Genomic DNA, 20,882 nt, shown 5'->3' on the forward strand with positions numbered 1-20,882 from the left:
AACATTGAGGAAAGCATCTATGCATGCCTGAGAAATTCAGAAAATTGCCCAAAGCCCCTACTTGCATGATTCTACCAAGTTCAACAGGGGTGTGCGGTACCGGTGTGTCAGCCTGGAAAAGTAGTGGTGCTAAACTGCAGATGTAGACTTTGTACCTGGCCTGCTGAACGCTTTTAAGACAGGTTCTTGTGTGGTTTGAATTGTGCAGCTAAAGGAGTCTTCCAAAATTCTCTGTGCTCCCACAATGCATGCAGAATTCAAGGGAGTTTCCCTGTAGCCTGCTTCAGTTTGATTCCCTGCTTGCTGCGAGTGGTAACTAGTGAGTGGGTGCGGGTGGGATGCATGCACCTCTAACAAACACCTGTGCTGTTTGCTGCGCTGGTAGGACATTTTATAGTGTAAAGTGGGTCAGAGTCCCTCATTTTACTAGTACTTAACCTTTTGAATTAATTAACCTTCTGTGATGTTGACCAATACTTGAAATATAATGGAGAAAGAGTCTCATGGATTTATGAACTGAGACTCAAGGCTGGGTCAAGTATTGGGAGTTTGGGGTTCAGTCGATCGCACGTATCCTCAAAGTAGCACTTCCACAAAGTTTCTAGTAGTCTGTAAGTGGCTGCAATGCTTTATCATTTATGCCATCATTTACTTTATCATAGTACATTATCATTTACCTTGAGTTTGATGCTATCTTGTGTGTTCAGATGCAGTTAGAAAAGACAATGTGTTCATATGCCTCATCTCTTCAGAAGCACCAGGGAACAGATAAAGTGCATCTGTTTTGGGGACCCTAAGACTGAGGTAACTAGCTCCTAATGGGAACAGGTTGGGGGTTTCACTGGGTCGTGTAAATGGTACTAGCCACTGGAAAACAAGGCTGTAAAGTGCAGGAAGGCAGTAGGAATTTAACTGATGCCTCTTTTTGCCATTCTTTCAATTTCTAGAGCAGCTTCTCTACCTCTCTCCAGAGATGTGTGATACCCACCTGGGCAGTGAGGGTCTGAGCATGCAGTTTGATGCAATGATTGAAAAGGCTGGTAAAAACTGGGAAACATGGGAAAACATGGGAAAAACTTGGGCTCATTTTGAGATGACCAAAACCAGACCAAGGGAAACCTCTGGGTTTGGTTGCTGAACAGTTTAAATGAGATTAGCAGGTTCATTTATCTTTTAAGAGCATTATGCCTGCATTGGTAGCTTTTGCTTAATGCAGCAATAGCCATAAACTCCTCTCATGGTTTTATCCCATCCATGGTTTGCACTGGCACTTGACCAGAGCTAAGATGATAATGTATATTTATTTCTATGAAAAGGTGCAATTTAGAATTATTTTCATCACTCTCTTGAGTAGATTGATAGTTGCTATTTATTTTCTGTTAGTTCTCTGCTAGGAAAAATTCTTACGGCTGCCCCATTTTGGAGGTGAAAAAGAGTGATTGTGTATTATTTTGACTTGTCTCCTGTGCGTCCAGTTACATTTGCTTAGAATGTTCACATCTGATCTCTACTTCACCCAATACGTAAGAGATACAGGTATGTTGGTCAATAATGGAGTTGTTGCATTTGTTCTTTAGAGGTATCTCCAGAAGCTGGCCCAGCACATTTCATTCTTGGCGTTGTACTTAGTTGGAAGTTTGTGGGTTTTAATAACACTTTTATTTGTAAACCCTAACAACTGCAGTTTCATGCTCAACAACATTCATGATATGAAAATACATCACAAGATGCTTTGGTCCAAAGAGGTTCATAGAAAAGTGCATATCAGTTCTCACAGCTTAATCTTTCTTTTCAAGTCAAACTGTTATTCCAAGGCACAGGACAGTCATAAAATTTTCTTTTTTTTTAAATAGATGAATTTTACTTCTACATACAGAAGGTGGATAAAAGTAAAAAGTAATTTCATCAGAAAGAAATGTTGTCATAGCTCTTCTTCCTGTGCATACAATTACTTTCCGTTTTTCCAACAAAATGCTTGGTGTGTATGACTGGAGTGACTCATGTAGTGCTTTTCTACAGTTGTCTGATCTGTGTCATCTTCTGCAGAATGCACACAGTGATGGATCTCACTGACAGTGGGCTCGTGCCCCCTTTCTAAAATGAAACACAGATGCGCTGGATGCTTTTTGCCTTAAAACGTTTTCTTCTTTTTCTTTTGTGAAAAACAATAATGGTTAAAAGCAACATAAGGGTAGAGAAAAGGCAGCAGGCAAAGAAGATTAACGGCTTCTTCTGAGAAATAAACAAACAGAAGCTACACTGCTTTTCCTGGTTGGGGGGGTCACAGACTGAATAGTTAGCAGGAAAGCCATTGTTGCTTATCAGGTTATTGTAAAATTTTATTGAAGGCTTTGCTTTTGAATCTGAAGTGAAGAATCCAAATCTGGGCTTAGATTTTTCTTCAGTCAGCTTAAATGCATAGTAGCCTTTAATCTTGACTTTATCAATGTAGTATGCTGTGAAGGAGAAAAAAAAAAAAAGACATGTTGTTAAGAAAACCTTGCATGACCTGCAAACATTCTGTTAATGAGTTCAGATTTCAGGTGATTAATCGATCAATTCAGAAAGCATAATTGCACCATAAAATATTTACACTTACTGCTGATAATATTCAGCTCCCACTGTCTTCATTAAGTCAAAACAGTGCATCAGCATCATTGTTTTAAAAAAAAAAGTTAAAATTTGGGAATTTTCTGGACCTACTCTGTGAAAACTGGATTTGAACAGGGTTAGAGCTGGGAGCTTGCTTTCCTGGGAAAAGCCACATGCTGCTCTTCACTGAATCCAGCTGCGGTAACTCAAGGGGAGCAGCTGCTCATCTGTGCCATGAGAGGAGCTTTCTGAAAATTCCTGCCCTGCTCCATACTCAGCTGCTCAGCCCTGCAGGATGCATGACTGTATGTTATACTGCTGCACCCAAGTGTTGGGTGAAAATACTTTAATGAAATCATAAAGAGCAGTTCTTGGTGAGTAAACATATCTCCAAATCATCTGTAAGCAGAGAGTATAGATGGGGATGTGACCCAGATTAAGCAAGAACGTTGTAAATTGGGGGGATCTTTTTGTGAGTACTATAAAGTATCATGCTATCTGACAATTAAAATGGGAATACTATGATGAAGTGCCCTTTAAACAATCTTTTCCTTTAATAACTTATTTCCTTCAATAATGTACTCTTTTGTTTGCAATGTGAAATTAGCACGGAAAATAAATCAGCAAATGCTCATTAGTCCTATAGTAATTGAGAAAGAGCTAAGCACTGGAGGGGGAATGCTCTGGCTCTTGTTCGTGTCTAAAAGAAATCTGAAGCCATGCTTAGCCATGAGTAAGACCTGTCTCATTTTTTACGTAGCTAGTTCCTAGAGAGGGGAAATCAGGATACATAGACTATGTTTGGGGACAGGTGCCTCAGAAGACATTTTAGACACCCCACGTCCTGGTCAGGGAACTCGCTAGTGCTTGCCAATAGGGAATAGTGAGTGCAAGGAAGCAATGTAAGTCTTGTTTTGGCTGTATGGTTCAGGTACCAAGGCCTTTCTGGTACCCTGTGGCTTGCTGCTTTCCTTTTAACATTTGGTTGGAGGAAGAGGGATGGGAGGGGTGAGGTCCCTGCAGCATTTCTCATACAATAAACTATTGCTGAAGATCATTGCCTTGAACATTTTTGTCCTCTACCTCCACAATTGTTATTAATTTTTTCTCTAAAGTGAAGAACTAGATTTCTCTAGATGCACAGGAGAAAGCAAGTAGTGGAACAGGAACTGGAGTTTGAGTCTCCCTTCAGCAGCAGCTCCTTAAAGATCTGGTCCCTCCAGGTCTCCTTGGACTTGCTTGTGCTTTCTTGTTCAATGACTCTAGTTCAGCAGCAAGTAAGGAGGCTTCCCACCTTTTTTTGCAGAGTAGAAATTACAGTTGTCTCTTGGGAGTTCTTGGTCTGAAGTGCCGTTTCCTACTAACTTCTGAATAACTACTCAGCTGTATATGCATGCCCAGATGGCTTCTCACGTGGTTTAAACTGAAAGCAGCTGTGGCTGCATTTCACATGAGGGCTTGATGCCCTTGCTTTGTATTGTACCTGCCCTGAGCATGCCTGCAGAATCAGGCCCCTCAGGAGGCTGAATGCTGATGGCCGGTTCCTGCATCTCAACCAGAGCTGCTTGCTCTGTCTGGGGCAAGTCTTAGGTGCTTGCTTAAGAAATGCCTGGGTCTGTGCCACAGAAATGGCTCTGGGGAACTTGAATCTATCATATACTCACCTTTTAAAACCTCTTGTATGTATTTTCCCAAGTAATAATTTCTAAGTTCATCGTTGTCTAAGGACTGGTCATCTATTCCGTTTGCTGTGATGTAAATATCAATGTCACCGTAGGTTTTTTTAATCCACTTGAGAACTTTGCGCACTCCCCAAGGTACCACTGCCAAACGGGAAGGGGAGGTCAGGCAGGTGATATCCTGCAGAAATTGGATGTCACGATCAAATTCATACTGGCTCCCATTCTGAGGATCGTGAATCACAAATCTGGTGGTGAAATGATTCAGTGCGTAAAAGTCAGCTGCACCTTTGATGAGCTGCTTTTCCTTGCTTGTGAAAGATGGCAATGAAGAGTATGAGAGGCCTTTTCTGTTTTTAAAGCTGATGTATTCCCTCATGGTAGCTGGATAGTCCCCAGTCTTAAATATGGGATCGGCAAACCAGCCTATTTCAAACTGAAGAAACCTGTTGGCAGCTTTTGAATGAGATTCAAAGTAGGGGTTGGCAGGCTCAGCCCAGTCCGAATGCAGGGACAGGGACACTTTGCCATACTGAAAGGGTCGGTACTGCTCATCGTATATTTTCCAGGCCATGGCATGTGCTATTAATAAATTGTGCGCTGCCTGGTATGTATCATTGCTACTCCTATTATAGACATCACTTAGCCGGTTAGGCTCGTTTATTGTAATCCAAAGTTTAACCAAATCGCCAAGTTCCCGAAAACATAAAGCAGCATAGTCTTGAAAAGCGTAGGCAGTAGACTGGTTCAACCATCCTCCTGTCTGCAGCAAAGGACCCGGCAGGCCCAGGTAGGCGTGAGTTGGATAATATAAGGTGACCATGGACTGAACGTTGAGTTTCAGTACTTCACTAATCACGCATCTGTAATACCTAAGAACTTGCCTGTTGACCACAGACAAGTCTCCATTGGGTAAAATTAGTGACCAGTCAAGTGCAAATCTGTAATGGGTGACTTTCATTTTTTCCAGGAGGTCAAGTTGCTTTTTAATACTGACAAAATCTGTGCACTGTGCTGGTCGGGTTTTTAGCTTCACCCCTTTAACTTTGTGCAGGAGCCCGTCTCCCGTGACGTTCCAGAGGTACAGGCTGGAATCACAAAACTGAGGTGAGGAAGCCACGGATTCTGCCTGTGAAAATAAAAATTATATATCACAATGGGGTTTAATTAAATTAATGTCTGCTTGTAGTCTGCATTTCTGCCTGTGTTTGGCTGTAGGATTAGTGTTGGATGTCAGAAGGTCCTGCTTAGATGCTCCGAGGGGAAGAGGATAACTGACTTACCTATATGGCTTTGTCTGTGCTAGAGGTCATCTTACCTGTTCTGTTCCTTCACCTATAGAAAACAGTAAAATTGCACTCTCCTTTCTATTCAGGTACACACCAGTGTTTGCCCTGCCACCAGCCTGCACGACATGTATCTTCACGCAGATACATCTCCCGGATCGAGTTATAGAATCATAGAATTGTTTAGGTTGGAAAAGACCTTTAAGATCATCCAGTCCAACTATTAACCTAACACTGCCAAGTCCACCATTAAACCAATTAAGGGTAGAGTAGCAACCCCACGCCTCCTGGCTTGGTGGCTGGATCATTTATAATGAAAGTAAAAACTAGGAATCATTAAGATTGGAAAGGATCTCTAAGATCATCAGTCCAACCATCAACCCAACACCACCATGCCCACTAAACCATGTCCCAGAGTGCCACGTCTACCCATTTTTTGAACTCTTCCAGGAATGGTGACTCCACCACCTCTCTGGGCAGCCTGTTCCAATGCTTGACTACCCTTTCCATGAAGAAATTTTTCCTAATATCCAATCTAAAGAGTTCACCCTGTGGTCATGCAAACAGCAGTTCTCAGGCAGCTGGCAGGAGAGCGGGGTGGTAAGAACAAGCACCTGGCAGTATATGAGGCAGGCACAGATTATTTTGGCACTGCTGCTGAGATCAACCTTGTGAAACTGTGGCATAGTGTTCCCTGGTCTTACTGGTAGTCCTTCTGCTTTTGCAAACATCTGACACAAACAGATTGTAGGGTTTAATATTAGTTATATCTTGACTATCATCTACTAGTTAACAAGGTTAGCACAGGATGTATCCTGTGTAGCACAGGATATTTTTTTACTATTCCAATTTTTTAGAAGATTTTTTGTAGGATTTGTAATACAATATAGTGAGGTTCAAAATATTTAGATTAAATCTGATTTTTTAAAGAAAATGCACTTTTCCGTGCTGTATATTTCCTCGGAATGATTAACAAAGTATACAGAAGTTGTACTTCTTTTCCCCTATGGTTGTCAGTGAATAGGTTAAATTAGGGAGTTTTGCTGTTATTTTTTGAGGCTGATGTTGGTCATTGGACTATCTTTCTGAATGCGATGACAAAAAGAGTATCCCAACACTGACCATACATATGGTTAGCTTATCTACCACATTTAAAGTAGAAATAGGTACTGTAGGAGCCAGTTTGGAAAAAAGGTGGTATGATCTGTTTTCAAATGTGAGCTCAGATGATAAAGGCCATATGTGCTGGTGTTGGTTATTTTTGCCCGTCGTGTAAGTCTTTCTAAGGAATGGTTTGTCACCCACTTGTCTAAGTGGCACTTAGAGCCATGCTCAACCCAGGAATCTGTTTCTGCCTTGTTCAGTAGCTTTAGGCGAGACCTCGAGCCTGCAGGTAGCTCTGCTGCCACCAGCACAACCACCGTGTCCTTGCCTGCTGCCAGCCTCTCCGTCATGCTGTCCTAGGCATCCCTACGGCCACACTGCGAACTGGATTGGGAAACTCCCCTGGTTGAAAATAACCCAGGAACAACTGGTTGGGGTCAACTTCTTGGTCTGAAATTTCCTGATCTGATCTGCCACGTGGAGATGCAAGCAGAGGGAAGGCAAGGGAGGGCCAGCCTTGGAAGGGCTCCTGCAGAGGGGTCTGCTGCTGCAGGAGCACCCAGCACTCTGTGACTAGCTCACCTGAAAGCCTGTAAAGTACATAAAATTGAACCTATGCAGTTATGGCTAGGCTTAACTTCTGTTTGCAGTGTGCATTGGGATTCCTGAACGGAAGTTGCCATACACAGTCATTTATTCATAAAGTAAAGTTGTTGATTGCTCTGCATCCAGCGGTCTTCCCAATATTTTATGCTTACCTTGAGAACAGACTCGGTGATACCCCAGGAGAAGTCACAGGAGAACTGAGCTTGCAAGCTTGGGGTAGACTCCCTTGGGAAGAAGCCATTTTCTCGTATGATTTGTTTATAATAAAGTGCAGATGACTTGGGAATCCTTTCTTTTTTGTCGCTTTTGAAATCTACATAAAATAATCCACGCCTGATGCTGTAAGCATTTTGCCATTCAAAGCCATCAAGGAGTGACCAGGCTGTGTAACCAAACACATCTATGTTGTCGTATTTAATAGCTGCATAAGAGAAAGTAACATCTGTGAGTCTTATATTTAGGACTGTAACACATATAAAGGATATTTATGGGAAAGGTCTATTCACTTTGAGGGCTTTCTCAACACTCATACAGTTATTGGCCCATCGTAATTCATTGCAAAACCGTGACAGACATTATATATCTTAATCCTTATTCATTAAAAAATACGTACATCACTAGTTGCTTAAGACATTAAATTACTGTAGGATGCTTTATTTCTGCTCTGAGCAAACATGAAATATTACGCCACATCCAGATTTTAAGTTGCATTTGATGATTTACAAGTAAAATATACCAATAAAATTAGAGAATCATGACTAAAAATTAAAGGTGCAACAGTTGATCTAGTTTGTGACTTTGTATTTGTCATGAAGTTAAAACTCCCTACCTTTATTTGAAAGATTTATTTGCAAGCTCTAACATTTAGGAATGTCTATTCAACTTCTAAATTGAAAAATTAAATGCGTCAGTATGGGACATGTAATGACTTTAGAAGAAGCTGGGTTGATCAACCCAGAGACTGAAGTGCCTGATTTATTCACAGAATGGGTGCAGCACGTGCATGTTTCTTCAGGCAATCTTCATGTCCCTCCACCTTGCAAAGGAGTATACATATAATCTTTTACATATATGAGCAAGATGACAAAATGACTGCTTTCTTGGATATGGAACCTGATTGACCAGGGAGGGCAGCAGAACTTCCAAAGCAGCTTCTCGCTGGACACCAACTAACAACAGCGTTCGTTACCCACCCACAGTGTGACAGTGACAGTGAAAGGAGAGGGAAGAAACAGAAGTCAGGATCCTCACTAGATTAGAGTGGGGATGAGAAGATCCTCCTAAAAGCCACGGTGATGGTGGGAGGCAGGAACAAGGGGCTGAAGGTAGGAGAGGTCAGGAGTTAATTAAGCTCCCTGTGTCACCAGAGGTGACACCCACGGAAGCAGATCTCAAGGCATTTCTGTGTTGGCTATACGTGGAGCCTTGGAGTCCTGCAGAAGTAATACTTTCAGTATTGACAGGCGTATGCATGCCACTAAGAAGCTGTAGCTTCGATTGCATCCTTGTATCGTAACTGGGGGCCGTTCATTGCCATGGTGATGTTATACATCACATATTTTCGTGACTCACAGTACCGTAAGATACAGACATACACTGCAAAGTTTACATCACTCTCCTTGAACACATACACAGCGTATAGCTCCTTGTAGGCTGGTACATGTTATTTTAACAGCCACCATCCCATTACAATTTGGCCTATATAAATGATGTTTTGAGGTTAACATGACCTAATTGATTTTGCTGCAAACAGCAAATTTATACCTGACTTCTCTGTAAGTAAAAATATGAAAATATGTTCCAAATATTATTCCTGATCAGACAAATTAAAGTTTGCTTCACAAAAAATGTATTAGTTAAGAGATAATCCTGTATTTTGAAGCAGAGGTTGAAGTATCTGCATACATAAAAACATAGATGACAATTCTTGAGCCATAGCTATTGGTTGAACATTGACCAAGTATTTCAGAAGTGTGAATGGATGAATAACCATGGATGGTTATTACAGCCAGGACTGCTGTAGAGGATTCAAAAAAAAGAAGACACTACAGATTTTCTTATGTATGTGTCCAGAAATCTACCTGTTCCACACCTCCAAATCCAGGCCTGCATCTAGACTTCCCTGCTGTGACAAGGAAGTATTTAAAATCTCATAAACCAAATACTGGAATGTAACCTCCTCAAAATCTGGAAAAGGCAGGACATCTCACATAGCTGCCCTGTGTGAAGTTTACCATTTGAACCAACTTTAAATATATCTGGATAAACTTCATTAGGAGCTTAATTATGTTTGTTGGTGATACAGTACTTCCTGACTTGGTGCCAGAGTAGACAGTTACTCGTGTTTTCCCTTTTCTGAGGATAAGAGAGGTTTTTGTAAAGGGATGTGAGCCATCCCATCGCAGTATGGCATCAGCAGTGGGGCAGCTGCTGGGAGGATGGCTCTCGGGACCAGCAGCTGTCCCTCTCCCAGCGCTGAACCTACAAACTGGCTGAGGAGGAAAAGAAATACTGGTTTTGCAGAGGCTTTAGGTACTAACAGCGTTTCTATTTCACACTAAATCTTTTGTCTTCAGAGAGCACCCCTGTGTACTGGCTTTATGAAGGGAAAACAACAAGACTAAAAGCGTGTCTTTAAAACATATTATCTCTGTTTGGCATGTAATAATCCTGAAGAATGATCGCCCTTCTCCTGATGACTTCCTTCATGCATTTTTACGTTGGAGTAGGACCCCAGGTGGCAATGACAGCCTGTAGTCATTGTGTTGTTTTCCTGCTGTCAAGGTATGTACCTGCACAAAGGTTTTACAGTTGGGCTACCAGCAGAGAAAAGTGATATCCCATAGATTTGTTTTCACTAATTTCTGACTCAGTTTTGCACTTATTTAGTTTTAAAATCCAATGCAGATGTTGGACTTTAGCTTCCTGGGACAGGGACTATATTTTTTTTCTGTGTTAGTACAACATCTAGCACCAGTAGATCCTGATCCATGACTTGCACTCATGCAGTATAAATAATTAATAATTAACTTAGTTGCCATTATGTCTTTTAACAAAAATGATTACATCATTACAGAGCTAAATATCGAATGATCTTAAAAAGCTCTCCGAAACTCCAACAACTAACTTGAGTACAAACCTTGTAAAACTTTATTAATGAAGTTTTTCATCATGTAGATGGCTGTGGTGTCATCTGTTTTCACATGGCTGTCAGTGAACCAGCCATTCTCTGCAATCAAGATTCGAGGACTGTTGTATTCCAGTTTAATCCAGTTCAGTACTTCCCTCAAATTGAGTGACAAATTTTGTCCCATTTTTGGTAGAGTGTTTGGAGGTTTAAAGTTATTAGGTCCAAAAGAAAACGCAAAGAAGTCAGCTGTTCCCTTTATGTAGTTCTTCTCATCCTCAGTAAAGCGTGGCAAAAATGAGAATTCATTTTTCAGTTCTTCCGGATAATCGCCATCCCCGTGAATGGGTTTAGCAAACCACCCGAGTACTCTCTCCATAGACTGCTGACATTTAGAAATGTCCAAAGCATCCTCCGATTTGTTAGGTTCAATCCAGTGGGATCCCAATACTATGGACATCATCCCCTTCTGATATGGTTGAAAGTGTTTTTTGTAGTTATGCCAAACTTTTGCATGAGCCTGATGAAAGAAAAATAGCATTCAGTTGTAACTGTCTAATAAATCTCCATGTGCGTTGGCAGCTAGACAGGCAGGCAGCCACATCTGATTCACTGCAGACTTCTATGGAAACATTAACAAACAGTTAAGGCCCGCTAATTACCCTGCACAGCTGTAATGGGCAGTGACTGTTATACTGCAAGGTACCTCAAGATGATGGCAATGCTTGGTATCTCATGTGCACTGTTCCTATGATACATTAGGGCTGTGGCTTTCTGCCTTTTAACATAGGTCTAAATTTCATGAGAGGTTCCAGCAGTGATGTGAATAGCTGCTACACGGATGCTTTGGGACTAAACAGCTGTTGATGGTGGGATTTGAACTCTGTGATCTAGACAGCCCCATCTAGGTGTTTCTTTGTCAAGCAGTGATTGCTGATACCATTAAAATTTTAAACCATCCTTACAATCATTCCATAAATTATGCATCTCAAATGATGTTTCCTTTATCAGTGTTGGCTCTGTGCTATTAACTGCTCTGTTACCTGGATTTACTCTGATCAAACCATGTCCACCTCATCCCTCATCTTGGGATACACTTCCATTTGTTCTAGTTTGGCCTAATCGTATGAGTAAGTGTTCAACTTCTGGCATTTGCACCGTCACTAAATGTAGAAACTTGGAGAAAGGACCCAGCTGCAAAGTTTGAACCCAAACGTCAAGTTTCACAGTTCTGTGTGAGAATTTTGATCCAGGATTTTAGTTCATTTCTTCTTTTAAGCTGCTATAACAATAATTTTTCTGACAGTACACGCAACAGCACAGAATGAAGCTTATTCATTTTAAGTAGAGAGCAACAACACTTTGGTTTTAAAAGGAAATTTGGCAGCAGTATCTCATCTATTAGGTATGGCATGTTTTAGTACTCGTAATGGGCCATATATTGACTGCCCTAGGACAGACAGAAGTTTTGCTATTCAAGTTAGTGACAATGAAAGTGTACCTTGTATCACATCATAATTCCATTTTTCTGGTTATCATCATGTTTTAGAAAGCTTAACATTGTCACACACCAGAATTACCTTCAAATGTCATGTTGTTAATTACTTAAATAAGAGAACACAGCAGTCAAAATTTACATGAAAAAAGGAATACATGGGAGACTGAGGAACCCCTAGCACTGTCAGAGTCCCATGGGAAAAGGGGAGAGCTAGGGTGACTCTGGATTGCAGGGTGAATCACACCAGAGGATCTGACACAGGGGAGGGGAGCTGACCTCTCCCAGCTGAGCAGTTGTCAAGTAACTCAGGGTTTACCTTATTCCTGAAGTGTGGCTTTATACTCTTAAGCTGGAAAGAAAATAACTGTTTGCACCCAGAAAAAAAACATTGAGAAGCATTGTGAAACAGAGTGCCGAGTTAGACTGACATCATTACCAAGCCAAACAGCATTGCTTACCTTTGACAATAATTTCAGTTAATCTATCTAGAAAGACACAGCCTTGACAGTTTAAAAAAACAAAAGACCTGATGTCAGGTAGATATTTGGTTAAGCTAGGGAGTACCAAAGAATTACAGTTTGTGAAATTTTGTGTATCAGTTGTTTATGGTTTCTAAGGTCATGCTCGTAACATTTGTTCAAGGTCTGTCTTTGAAAATACTGATAAAGTAACATTAACCTTTGAAATGTTGGTTCTGTAGCTGAAAAGAGAAGTCAGCAAAATTGTGCGCATGAGGCAAATTGCAAGAAACAGTTAAAATATTATAAAATGGATTTCTTACCAGTCTCATCAGAAAATTTAAGTGGCCAGTGCCATCTCCTCAGTTATCCTCACTGTCCTCTCCTGAAGGTCCCTCCAGCCGGGCATGGCTGCTGGGGTCAGGCTTGCTTTGTTCTCTGCCTCTAATGATTTCTCATCTGATTAGTGAATTTTTTTTCCCAGACACAGGCTACTAACACCACTGTTTAATCAAAGGTATATGGTTGCGTTGGCTCAACAAGAAAAACCCTGCTCAAGTCAGCTGTATTTTGCACAGTGCCAAGCAGCATGACAATAGCACCAGGTAAATCTCAGCAATCACACATTTCTAGGTGAAGTGGAGAAAGACGGCTTTGCCAAAACCCAACTAATTAGAATGCATTATTGACAGGTAAAAGACAATCAGCGACAACTCATTTTATTCATATGCACCTTCAAGAGGTTGATTAGAAGAAAATAAAGTTACTATTAAAAATATTGTCTACAGCAGAGAATACAGCCACAGGTATAATTCTACAGGAGTAGACCTCAAGTACAAATACATTTAATATGAGTCAGGATAGGATCCCCATACACAAATTCATATGTGTCACTGATGTCTCTCAATTCTAAAGGTTAACTCTATTGAAAAAAAAAAGTCACTCTGTCTACAGTAAGGGTTTTTACAGACGTAGTAGAGACAATAGCATTTGCTTGCCTATAATTCTCGTTTGAGTTGTTAATTATCTGTAAAGCAGCTTAACATTCTCAGATGGAATGTGTTCACTAAGTGCAAACTATTGTAAACCAACTGATTAACATAACTTGTTTTGTAAGACCACATATGAAACAAACATCAATTAAAAAGCTGTATCATACATTAAGTTGACTATTTTGAGTAAATCTTGACTAATCTTTTTTCAGTTAGAGTTTAATCCCTAATCTTTCACTTTCCTTGTTAGATCAAGGACAAATGTCAAGGCTAAGTACACACTGAAAGCAGGATCAATATTGTGTATTTATTCTAGATACATATGACACCATAATTTCAGCATATTTTCCTGGTATTAATATAGAAATTATGCTGCAGACTTGAAAGTCACAGAGAGTGCTAAGTCAGTTAGTATTAACCCTGTAAAAAGGCTAGATAAGTCAATTTAATAAAATCAAGACAACAGTATTGCTCTCCTCTCTTCTTGAAATATGCTCATACTCCTTCAAACTCTGATCCTGTAATTTATCATGTACGTATACAAAGAGCTTATTATTGAAAGACCAAAACTTCCAAATTCTTAAGATATGTTAAAGTCAAGCAATTTTCCTTGAATGTCTCAGCAATGAGCACACAAAACGACGTCAGGGGTATATGGAATTATTTTAGTGTGCTGGAGAGCAATGGGAAAACTAGAATTAAAAAAATGCTAATAGAATTATTCTGGCTTTGTGCTTAATTGTTTGTTCTTTAAACCATGAAGAGCTAGAAAACAGAGTCTGATGATGATGGTGTTAAATATCACTTTAGAAGGGCAGGTGCGTGTGGCTTATTTGGAGAGTATATTTCAGTTCAAGGCCCTTTTAGTCTGTGGTAAAGGTGCCATGCAGTCAGTATAGCTAAAGCCTTTATTTTGCAAACTGATTCTGAAGCTCAATCCTTGTGAAGGAAAAAAGGACTCTTGAGATGTAGGCAACTAAATCTCTAAGAGGGTGGTTCAAAGGACTGAGGCTTTACTATCAAATTTGTTGTATGCTAACCACCTTGCATTTGGATTGTGTTTTTCCTTATGATTTCCAAGAAATGTAAGAAAGCTAACCTGAAAATAACAAATCATACAAAAAAAGTGTGAATCAGTGCTGAATTTTACATCATCACTGATGGCTACTACTGTTTGAAAAATCTGCCAGCAAAGACATTTACAAGCATAGACAATTCTGCTGTCCACCCTAGAGCTGTACTTGATGGAGCCAGATTTCCCTCCTCCTGTAAGAAACACAGGCACTGGTGTAGCTTCATCTTTCTAGATCCTGAGGAAAGAAGGCCCCTTTGGAGGAAGGGAAGAAAGTGTATGGTTGGACGTAGAGATAAGGATTATTCAGTAGATTCAGTAGAAATTTGATTTTAAGGAGAATGAATTATGTGACTTCTCTGGGACATGCTCATCCAAAGATCCCAAAGGCAGCAGTGTCCACGAATTGATCCTGGCATAGTGAGAGCTACCGAAGGGCTGGGAGTAATGCAGCTGGGCACAGAGATGAACCTGATCTGTGACAGATCTATATGGATACACCAAGGTTGAAAGGGAATTTATTGCCTTCTCCCAGTATGTGATACGAAGGTGTGTCCATGAAGAAAATGTCTATGGAGATCTTATTCTGACAGTTTTCTCCTGGGCATTTCTGCCAGATGGAAAGGAGTGTGAATGATCTTTTAACAGAAGGGGAAAAAAAATCCTTTTCTGCCTCTTACATAGCAAAGGCAGAACTGCCTGGAGGGCACTGATACAGAGGACGAAAAGAGGACAGCTTGGTCTGCAGTTTGTGATCTTTACAAACCTCAATCTAAGTATAAAAGAACATAACTAGATTCAGAGAAAATGGTAATAATATATCAGGTATATATCTCATTTAGCTCCAGCCACAATGATTCATCTGCTTTATATTTTCTTGCTTCTTGTCAGATTTATTTACTGTTAAATCAAAGAAAATAATCCATTTTTTCTGTGTGCAGTTTTTTTCTTCTCTGCCTCGGTATGACAGCTGCCTTAGGAGCAAGCTCACAGTTTTTGTATCTTCTTTGATGTATGTTTCAAATGTCGCATGGCAAGTTACATGTCATCATTAATTGTTTTCTGATGTTGCTTTTGTGAAGTACAGTCTCCTTTAATGAAGAAAGGAGATACACTTTTGACGGCCACTCTCCACCTGGTATAAGATTCCACATGTTCCTGATGTTAGTGGTAACGATCATACAATTGAAAAGAGATTTATCTAAATGAACCCTTAGCAATTTGTAATGGATAGGCATCAAACTTCAAATTTCCTATTCACTTCCTTTAAAATGATCAGTAGCAATTACTACCCTCCGTGTATGAAAAGCATACATAGTAACATGCAAATATGTTTTTTAAATTGAATATTTGAGTTGTTCTGTGGACTGTTTTCCCCAAGTGCATCTCCTAAGCACCCTGTTTAGCAGCCTTTGCTTCCGCATTCACTATCCCTCTTTATGGGTCTTGAATAGCAAGACCCAAGTAAAAGGCAGGACCGTCTCTTAAGTAGATGTGTCTGGGGCATTCCCTTAAAAGGATGCAAGGCACAGAAGGAAAGCACATCTATTAGGTGATACAGCATCTGCAATGCCTTTTGCTAGCCAACACCATAGCCAACACAACCCAACACCTCTGGGGCTTGATGAAGACAGACCAATCCTACTTTTGTTGAAAAGCCTTAATAAGATAATTATCTACCTAGTTACCTACCTGAAATCATTCACGGAAGCAGATAATTTTTTTAATCAGTTCTAAAATGAATGGACTTTTTCCTTACACCAGCCAATTATTTGAGTTTGAAGATGTTGGATTTCTTTAGTCTACTAAAACTGACAGTTTAAAATTAAGAGAAATTTCCTCAGCCCTCTTCTAGAGACGCAAAGATCTCCAGCAACGTTCAAACTGTTCTTACAATAAAATAATCCAAAGTCCAAAAAAGCAGAGGTTTATGGTTTGTTATATTGTTTTTGTGATTCTGTGAAACTCAGCTTCAGTTTATGATTCATACATCACATAAAAGCACTCCTTTATATAAATAGTAATTAGTTCTCACAACACTGCAACTGCAACAGTGCACTGGTAAATTAACCTAAAAGTAGGACTCATGAGAGAGCCTCATTTAGTTTATCCAAATGTACTACAAAAAGGCTTGAGAAGGATTATTCAGCAATTTGCTATGTAACAGAGTGGTGGCCAGATTAGTTAGCAGATTAAATCTGTTTTTCCTGCTAAGCATATTTCATGGGTGTTTGGTACCGGTACTGTACATAGGGTAGCATGGAGAATATTGTCTTTCAACAGCCCGTCCAAAAATGATGCCCTGACATGGACAAGAACATGGCTCTTCCCAAAGCTACTGACATAAATGGGAATCTTTTCAACAGCTTTAACAGGCTTCGCCTCACACTGCCAAAACCTGACATTTTTGTTGGTCTTTTATTTTTGGGAGGACATTTTTGGTTTGCAGTGGTAAATTAGAAGATAGCCATTAACACAATGTCTGATTTACATATATCAGTCCTGAAACAAAAAGCCATGTGAAATTTCTTTAAAGAGAGATTCTTATAACATTCCCTGCATCTCAAAGGGGAGACATTTCACAACTCATGAGTCCTGATTGTGCATCAATACATTGTATTAATACAGTATTGTCAACAATACTAAACAAACTGAACATTTAGATACCCACAAAAATCTGGGAGAAAGATTCCGGCTAGTTGGCTTGAAACATATAATACCACCTATGACTTCTGTGGAATGACTGGCTTTAATTACATTTTATTAAGAAAAAAAATTTTTATATATATTTTTTTAATATATGTATTTTATATATATATAAAGAGTTGACTCATGTCCACTGGTACCTCAAGAGCTTCCATTCCACCTCCAGCCCCAAACATGAAACTCCAGTTCCTCAAATACATTACTACACATTTGAGATTCTTCACGAAGACCTAAAATCTTCAGAAATCTTACAGTGCCACAGGAGTGAACTGCTAATACATTAGGTAATGTTCATGGGGCTGTAAGAAAGATACAACATGAAAACAATTTCTGCCCAAGAATAATAAAATACTAGCTGATGGATTCTGTGTTGCTGAAAGTCTCATTAGCCCTTTCACTGAAGTGATTTATTTTATACTCAGATTCGCAGACTTTAAAACTAGAACCACCTATCAGATCAAGTCTGAGAGTTAAATAATATTGACCAAGGAACTTAGGTCAGTAATCTGTATATCAGACCCAGCTGTGCTTGGCTTCCTGGAACACCCAGTTTGTTTTCAGCAAAGGCATTGCTCTTTATCTGCTGTGCGCTGCTTACACAGATTTTACAGAGCGGGAAAATACAGACACTGCCTAGTTGGTATCCCAGTTTTGATTGTGTCACTCAGAAACGAAGGCAAGAAATGCTACGAGCTGACGTCGTATCTTTTACATGTATTATATGAAATATATTTTATATAGCACTTGAAAATAAAAAGAATGATTGACCATCAGTTCTCTTTGAGATGCTTCACAAATCTCTATAGTTAAATCATTCTTGTGCTAAGTCTGAAATCAGTTAGTGACTCAGGATGCTCGATGACTCTTCTGTGTGTAAAACGTCTATTGACTGCAGCGTGAATTTTCTGAAAAAGGAGGTTCTGCCAGTTCAAGCCCAGGAGCAAATACAAGAAATAGAAATGGTCAGTTCCAGAATATTTTAACTACTCTGGCAATTAATTTTTTCCCACATGCACACTTCTTTCTATAGGACAAATACATTCAGACTTATTTGTTAATTACAGTTACAATGTTTGGGAGGTAGGGATAGTTTGAGCAGGGGGAATTATACTAGCTGCTCTATCTAACAGAGACAGAATAGTGACCTGCTCTGCAAAGTACTTTGAGCACTACAGATGAAAAAAATGCTGTATTGATATTGTTAATTCTTATCTTAAACTGCTGTTATTCAAAATTGTTTTAAATTATAGCAAGAGAAAATAAGAATATAAGCTCCTATGCATAGGAACTAGCTACTCTGTAGAATGAAATTAAGTCTATGAGAGGAGATGCTGCAAACTCTGTAACGCTGTTGAGAATACCATGAATGTCTGCACTTCCTCCTTAAGTCCTCAGTCCACTTCAGACATCTCTTTTTGTCCTTCCCCAAGAAAGAATACCATGAACTGAGGACCCAGTACTACAGCTGTTGAAGCTACTGATCATGGGATCAAGCCTTTTGGATGTGTAATACTGTAGAAGACAGCTGATAAATAAAATTAGACTGACATAAAAATTAAAATGTTGAGAACATTGTGGAAATAATGTAATTCTGAAACTCACCAATACTGAAGGGGACATTTGTTTTCTTCCAAACCCAAGAACGGCCAACCTTGCTAGTTCAGCAATAAACATTTTGCAATATGATATTACTAAGCTAGAACTTTATATATATATACACTGTATTTATATATATATCCTCTATTGCCAGTAGAATTGATCCAATACGCAAATGCAAATAAATTTCATTTTAAACTAACAGAATAGTCATTTCAGTGTAGCCAAATGAATGGTCATGTCAGTGTGTTTAACTAAGTGAAAAGAATAAAGAAGGAAAATCATGCTCTTTAATAGCCAGATTTTGTAGGCAAAACCTAGTTTAAATAAAGTAGTAAATAAGCACTTTAAAACAAATAATTACTGCGTCAGCTGCTGTGACAACAACAATAGAATCAACATGAGGATTAAAAAAAAGGCTGCCCTAGCTAAGGGTTATTTCTCGGTGTTTTCACATTCCTTGACTTTGTTTTCGAAACACTGACTACATAATCGATTCCTGCCATCATTCCCCATGGCAGTGCAAGATCAGTTTGTAAAATCTTACTATACTGTACCTTGATCAAATTGTGTCCTACAGAGTAGACGGTTGTTATTTTCCCTCTCTCTCCAGGAGCATGAATACCTGTGCCATACCCATGCCAAGCAACTAAATACGGATTGTGGATTGTAATCCAGTACTTAACACGATCCCCAAAGGTCTGGAAGCAAAAGGTGGCATAGTCATTGAAGATATCGATTACTGATTCATTTTTCCATCCCCCATATTTTTCTTGCAACAACAAGGGCAGGTCCCAGTGGTACAGCGTAACCACGGGGTCAATATTTCTGTAGAGTAGAGAGTCAATTAGGGTGTTATAATACTGGAGTCCTTTTTCATTGGGAGCTGCTACCACTCCGGTAGGAAAAAGCCTTGACCATGAAATTGAAAACTGGTAAAAAGTAACTCCCAAAAAATCCAGAGCAGACAAATCTTTGTCCAACAAGGTGTAACTGTCACTGGAGGCATCTGTGCTGTCAGCATCCCTGAACTCCAACTGGATGAAGCGGTCCCAGACGGAGGAGCCTTTCCCGTACTTCCTCCAGCTGCCTTCCACCTGGAAAGCCCCTGTCCCTACACCCCAGAGAAACTCTTTGGGGAACGTGTCATACAAAAACATCTGTGTTTCACTCACGGGGCTGAAGTGGGGGTCCTTTTTCCACACAGATCTTCCCTCTCCAGGTAGCCCAGTAACTATCCTTATGACAACTAATGTCCAAAAAGCAACAAATCTTTCCAGTCGCCGGCCACACATTATGCCAGTTTATAGCACCAGTGTTAAAAGTCAGATTTCTTGCACTGACGCTGAAAAAAAAATCCATTCATTCGCTGGAGTCTCTGCTGTGCAGACTGTCTTCATTTGCCACGAACTGCTGGAGTGCCTTATCAAAGCTTCTCTAAAAGCTTGTGATCGTAAAAGCCCTGTCAATGATTAGCCTGAACTGTGAGACCTACAACGGGCTGGAGAACGGCGTAATTTTTAGGGAGGTGGCCTCTGTATAACCACTGAGACACCTAGCTGGCGTCTTACTGCAGGAAAATAGGTTGCATGAGATGTGAAAGGTGCAGCAGACACTTGTGCTCCCAGATGCCTGATCTGGACAAAGTTATGAACAGGAATTCTTTCCTTATTACTGATATGACTGGGAGAATGCTATAATCAAGGTTTGAAAATGTTCTCCAGTACAAGACGCTGAATCCAGTTTCTTACTGCTTTGTCATATTTAACTGTTTGGGCTATAACGTTACTTGGTAAAGTTACAGCAGAAACAATTTAATACGAGAGTCATATAGTGACTTGAATTTGGAATGAGTTTTTGATGAGCTGAGCAAAGAGTTGGGGAAACACTGCGACTGTTAATTTGGAAAACAATTAGCACACAGCGAGTCGTGATCAGGCGCTGTTGAGAAGCAAGGGTGCAAAGGGAGGGGAAAAGGAAGGGATTAATCATTCCACTAGCTCAAGCAGCAGAATTGGTACAGACTCCAACCCTGATGCCGTACGTGGAGGTCAGTATGATGCTGCACAGTGGGACCTCCTGCCTCCGGCCATGCGCTTAATGAATCTGGTTTCAGAATGACTCAAGGCTGGGAGAAGCTGTGGTCTCCAGGGCACTTGCCATTAA

At 40.0% G+C, this 20,882-nt stretch overlaps 1 protein-coding gene across 1 annotated transcript; it reads right to left on the reverse strand.

The window, feature by feature from the left end:
• Positions 1–2,043: 2,043 nt before the first annotated feature.
• Positions 2,044–20,116, reverse strand: KLB (klotho beta). Its single transcript, XM_075709773.1, is given in 5 exon segments — positions 2,044–2,456; positions 4,257–5,400; positions 7,420–7,688; positions 10,407–10,914; positions 19,274–20,116. Coding segments are annotated over 5 exon segments (3,126 nt in total). The 3' UTR covers positions 2,044–2,094.
• Positions 20,117–20,882: the final 766 nt, after the last annotated feature.

The sequence above is a fragment of the Pelecanus crispus genome, chromosome 4 (assembly GCF_030463565.1).
Source record: "Pelecanus crispus isolate bPelCri1 chromosome 4, bPelCri1.pri, whole genome shotgun sequence".
NCBI lineage: Eukaryota > Metazoa > Chordata > Aves > Pelecaniformes > Pelecanidae > Pelecanus > Pelecanus crispus.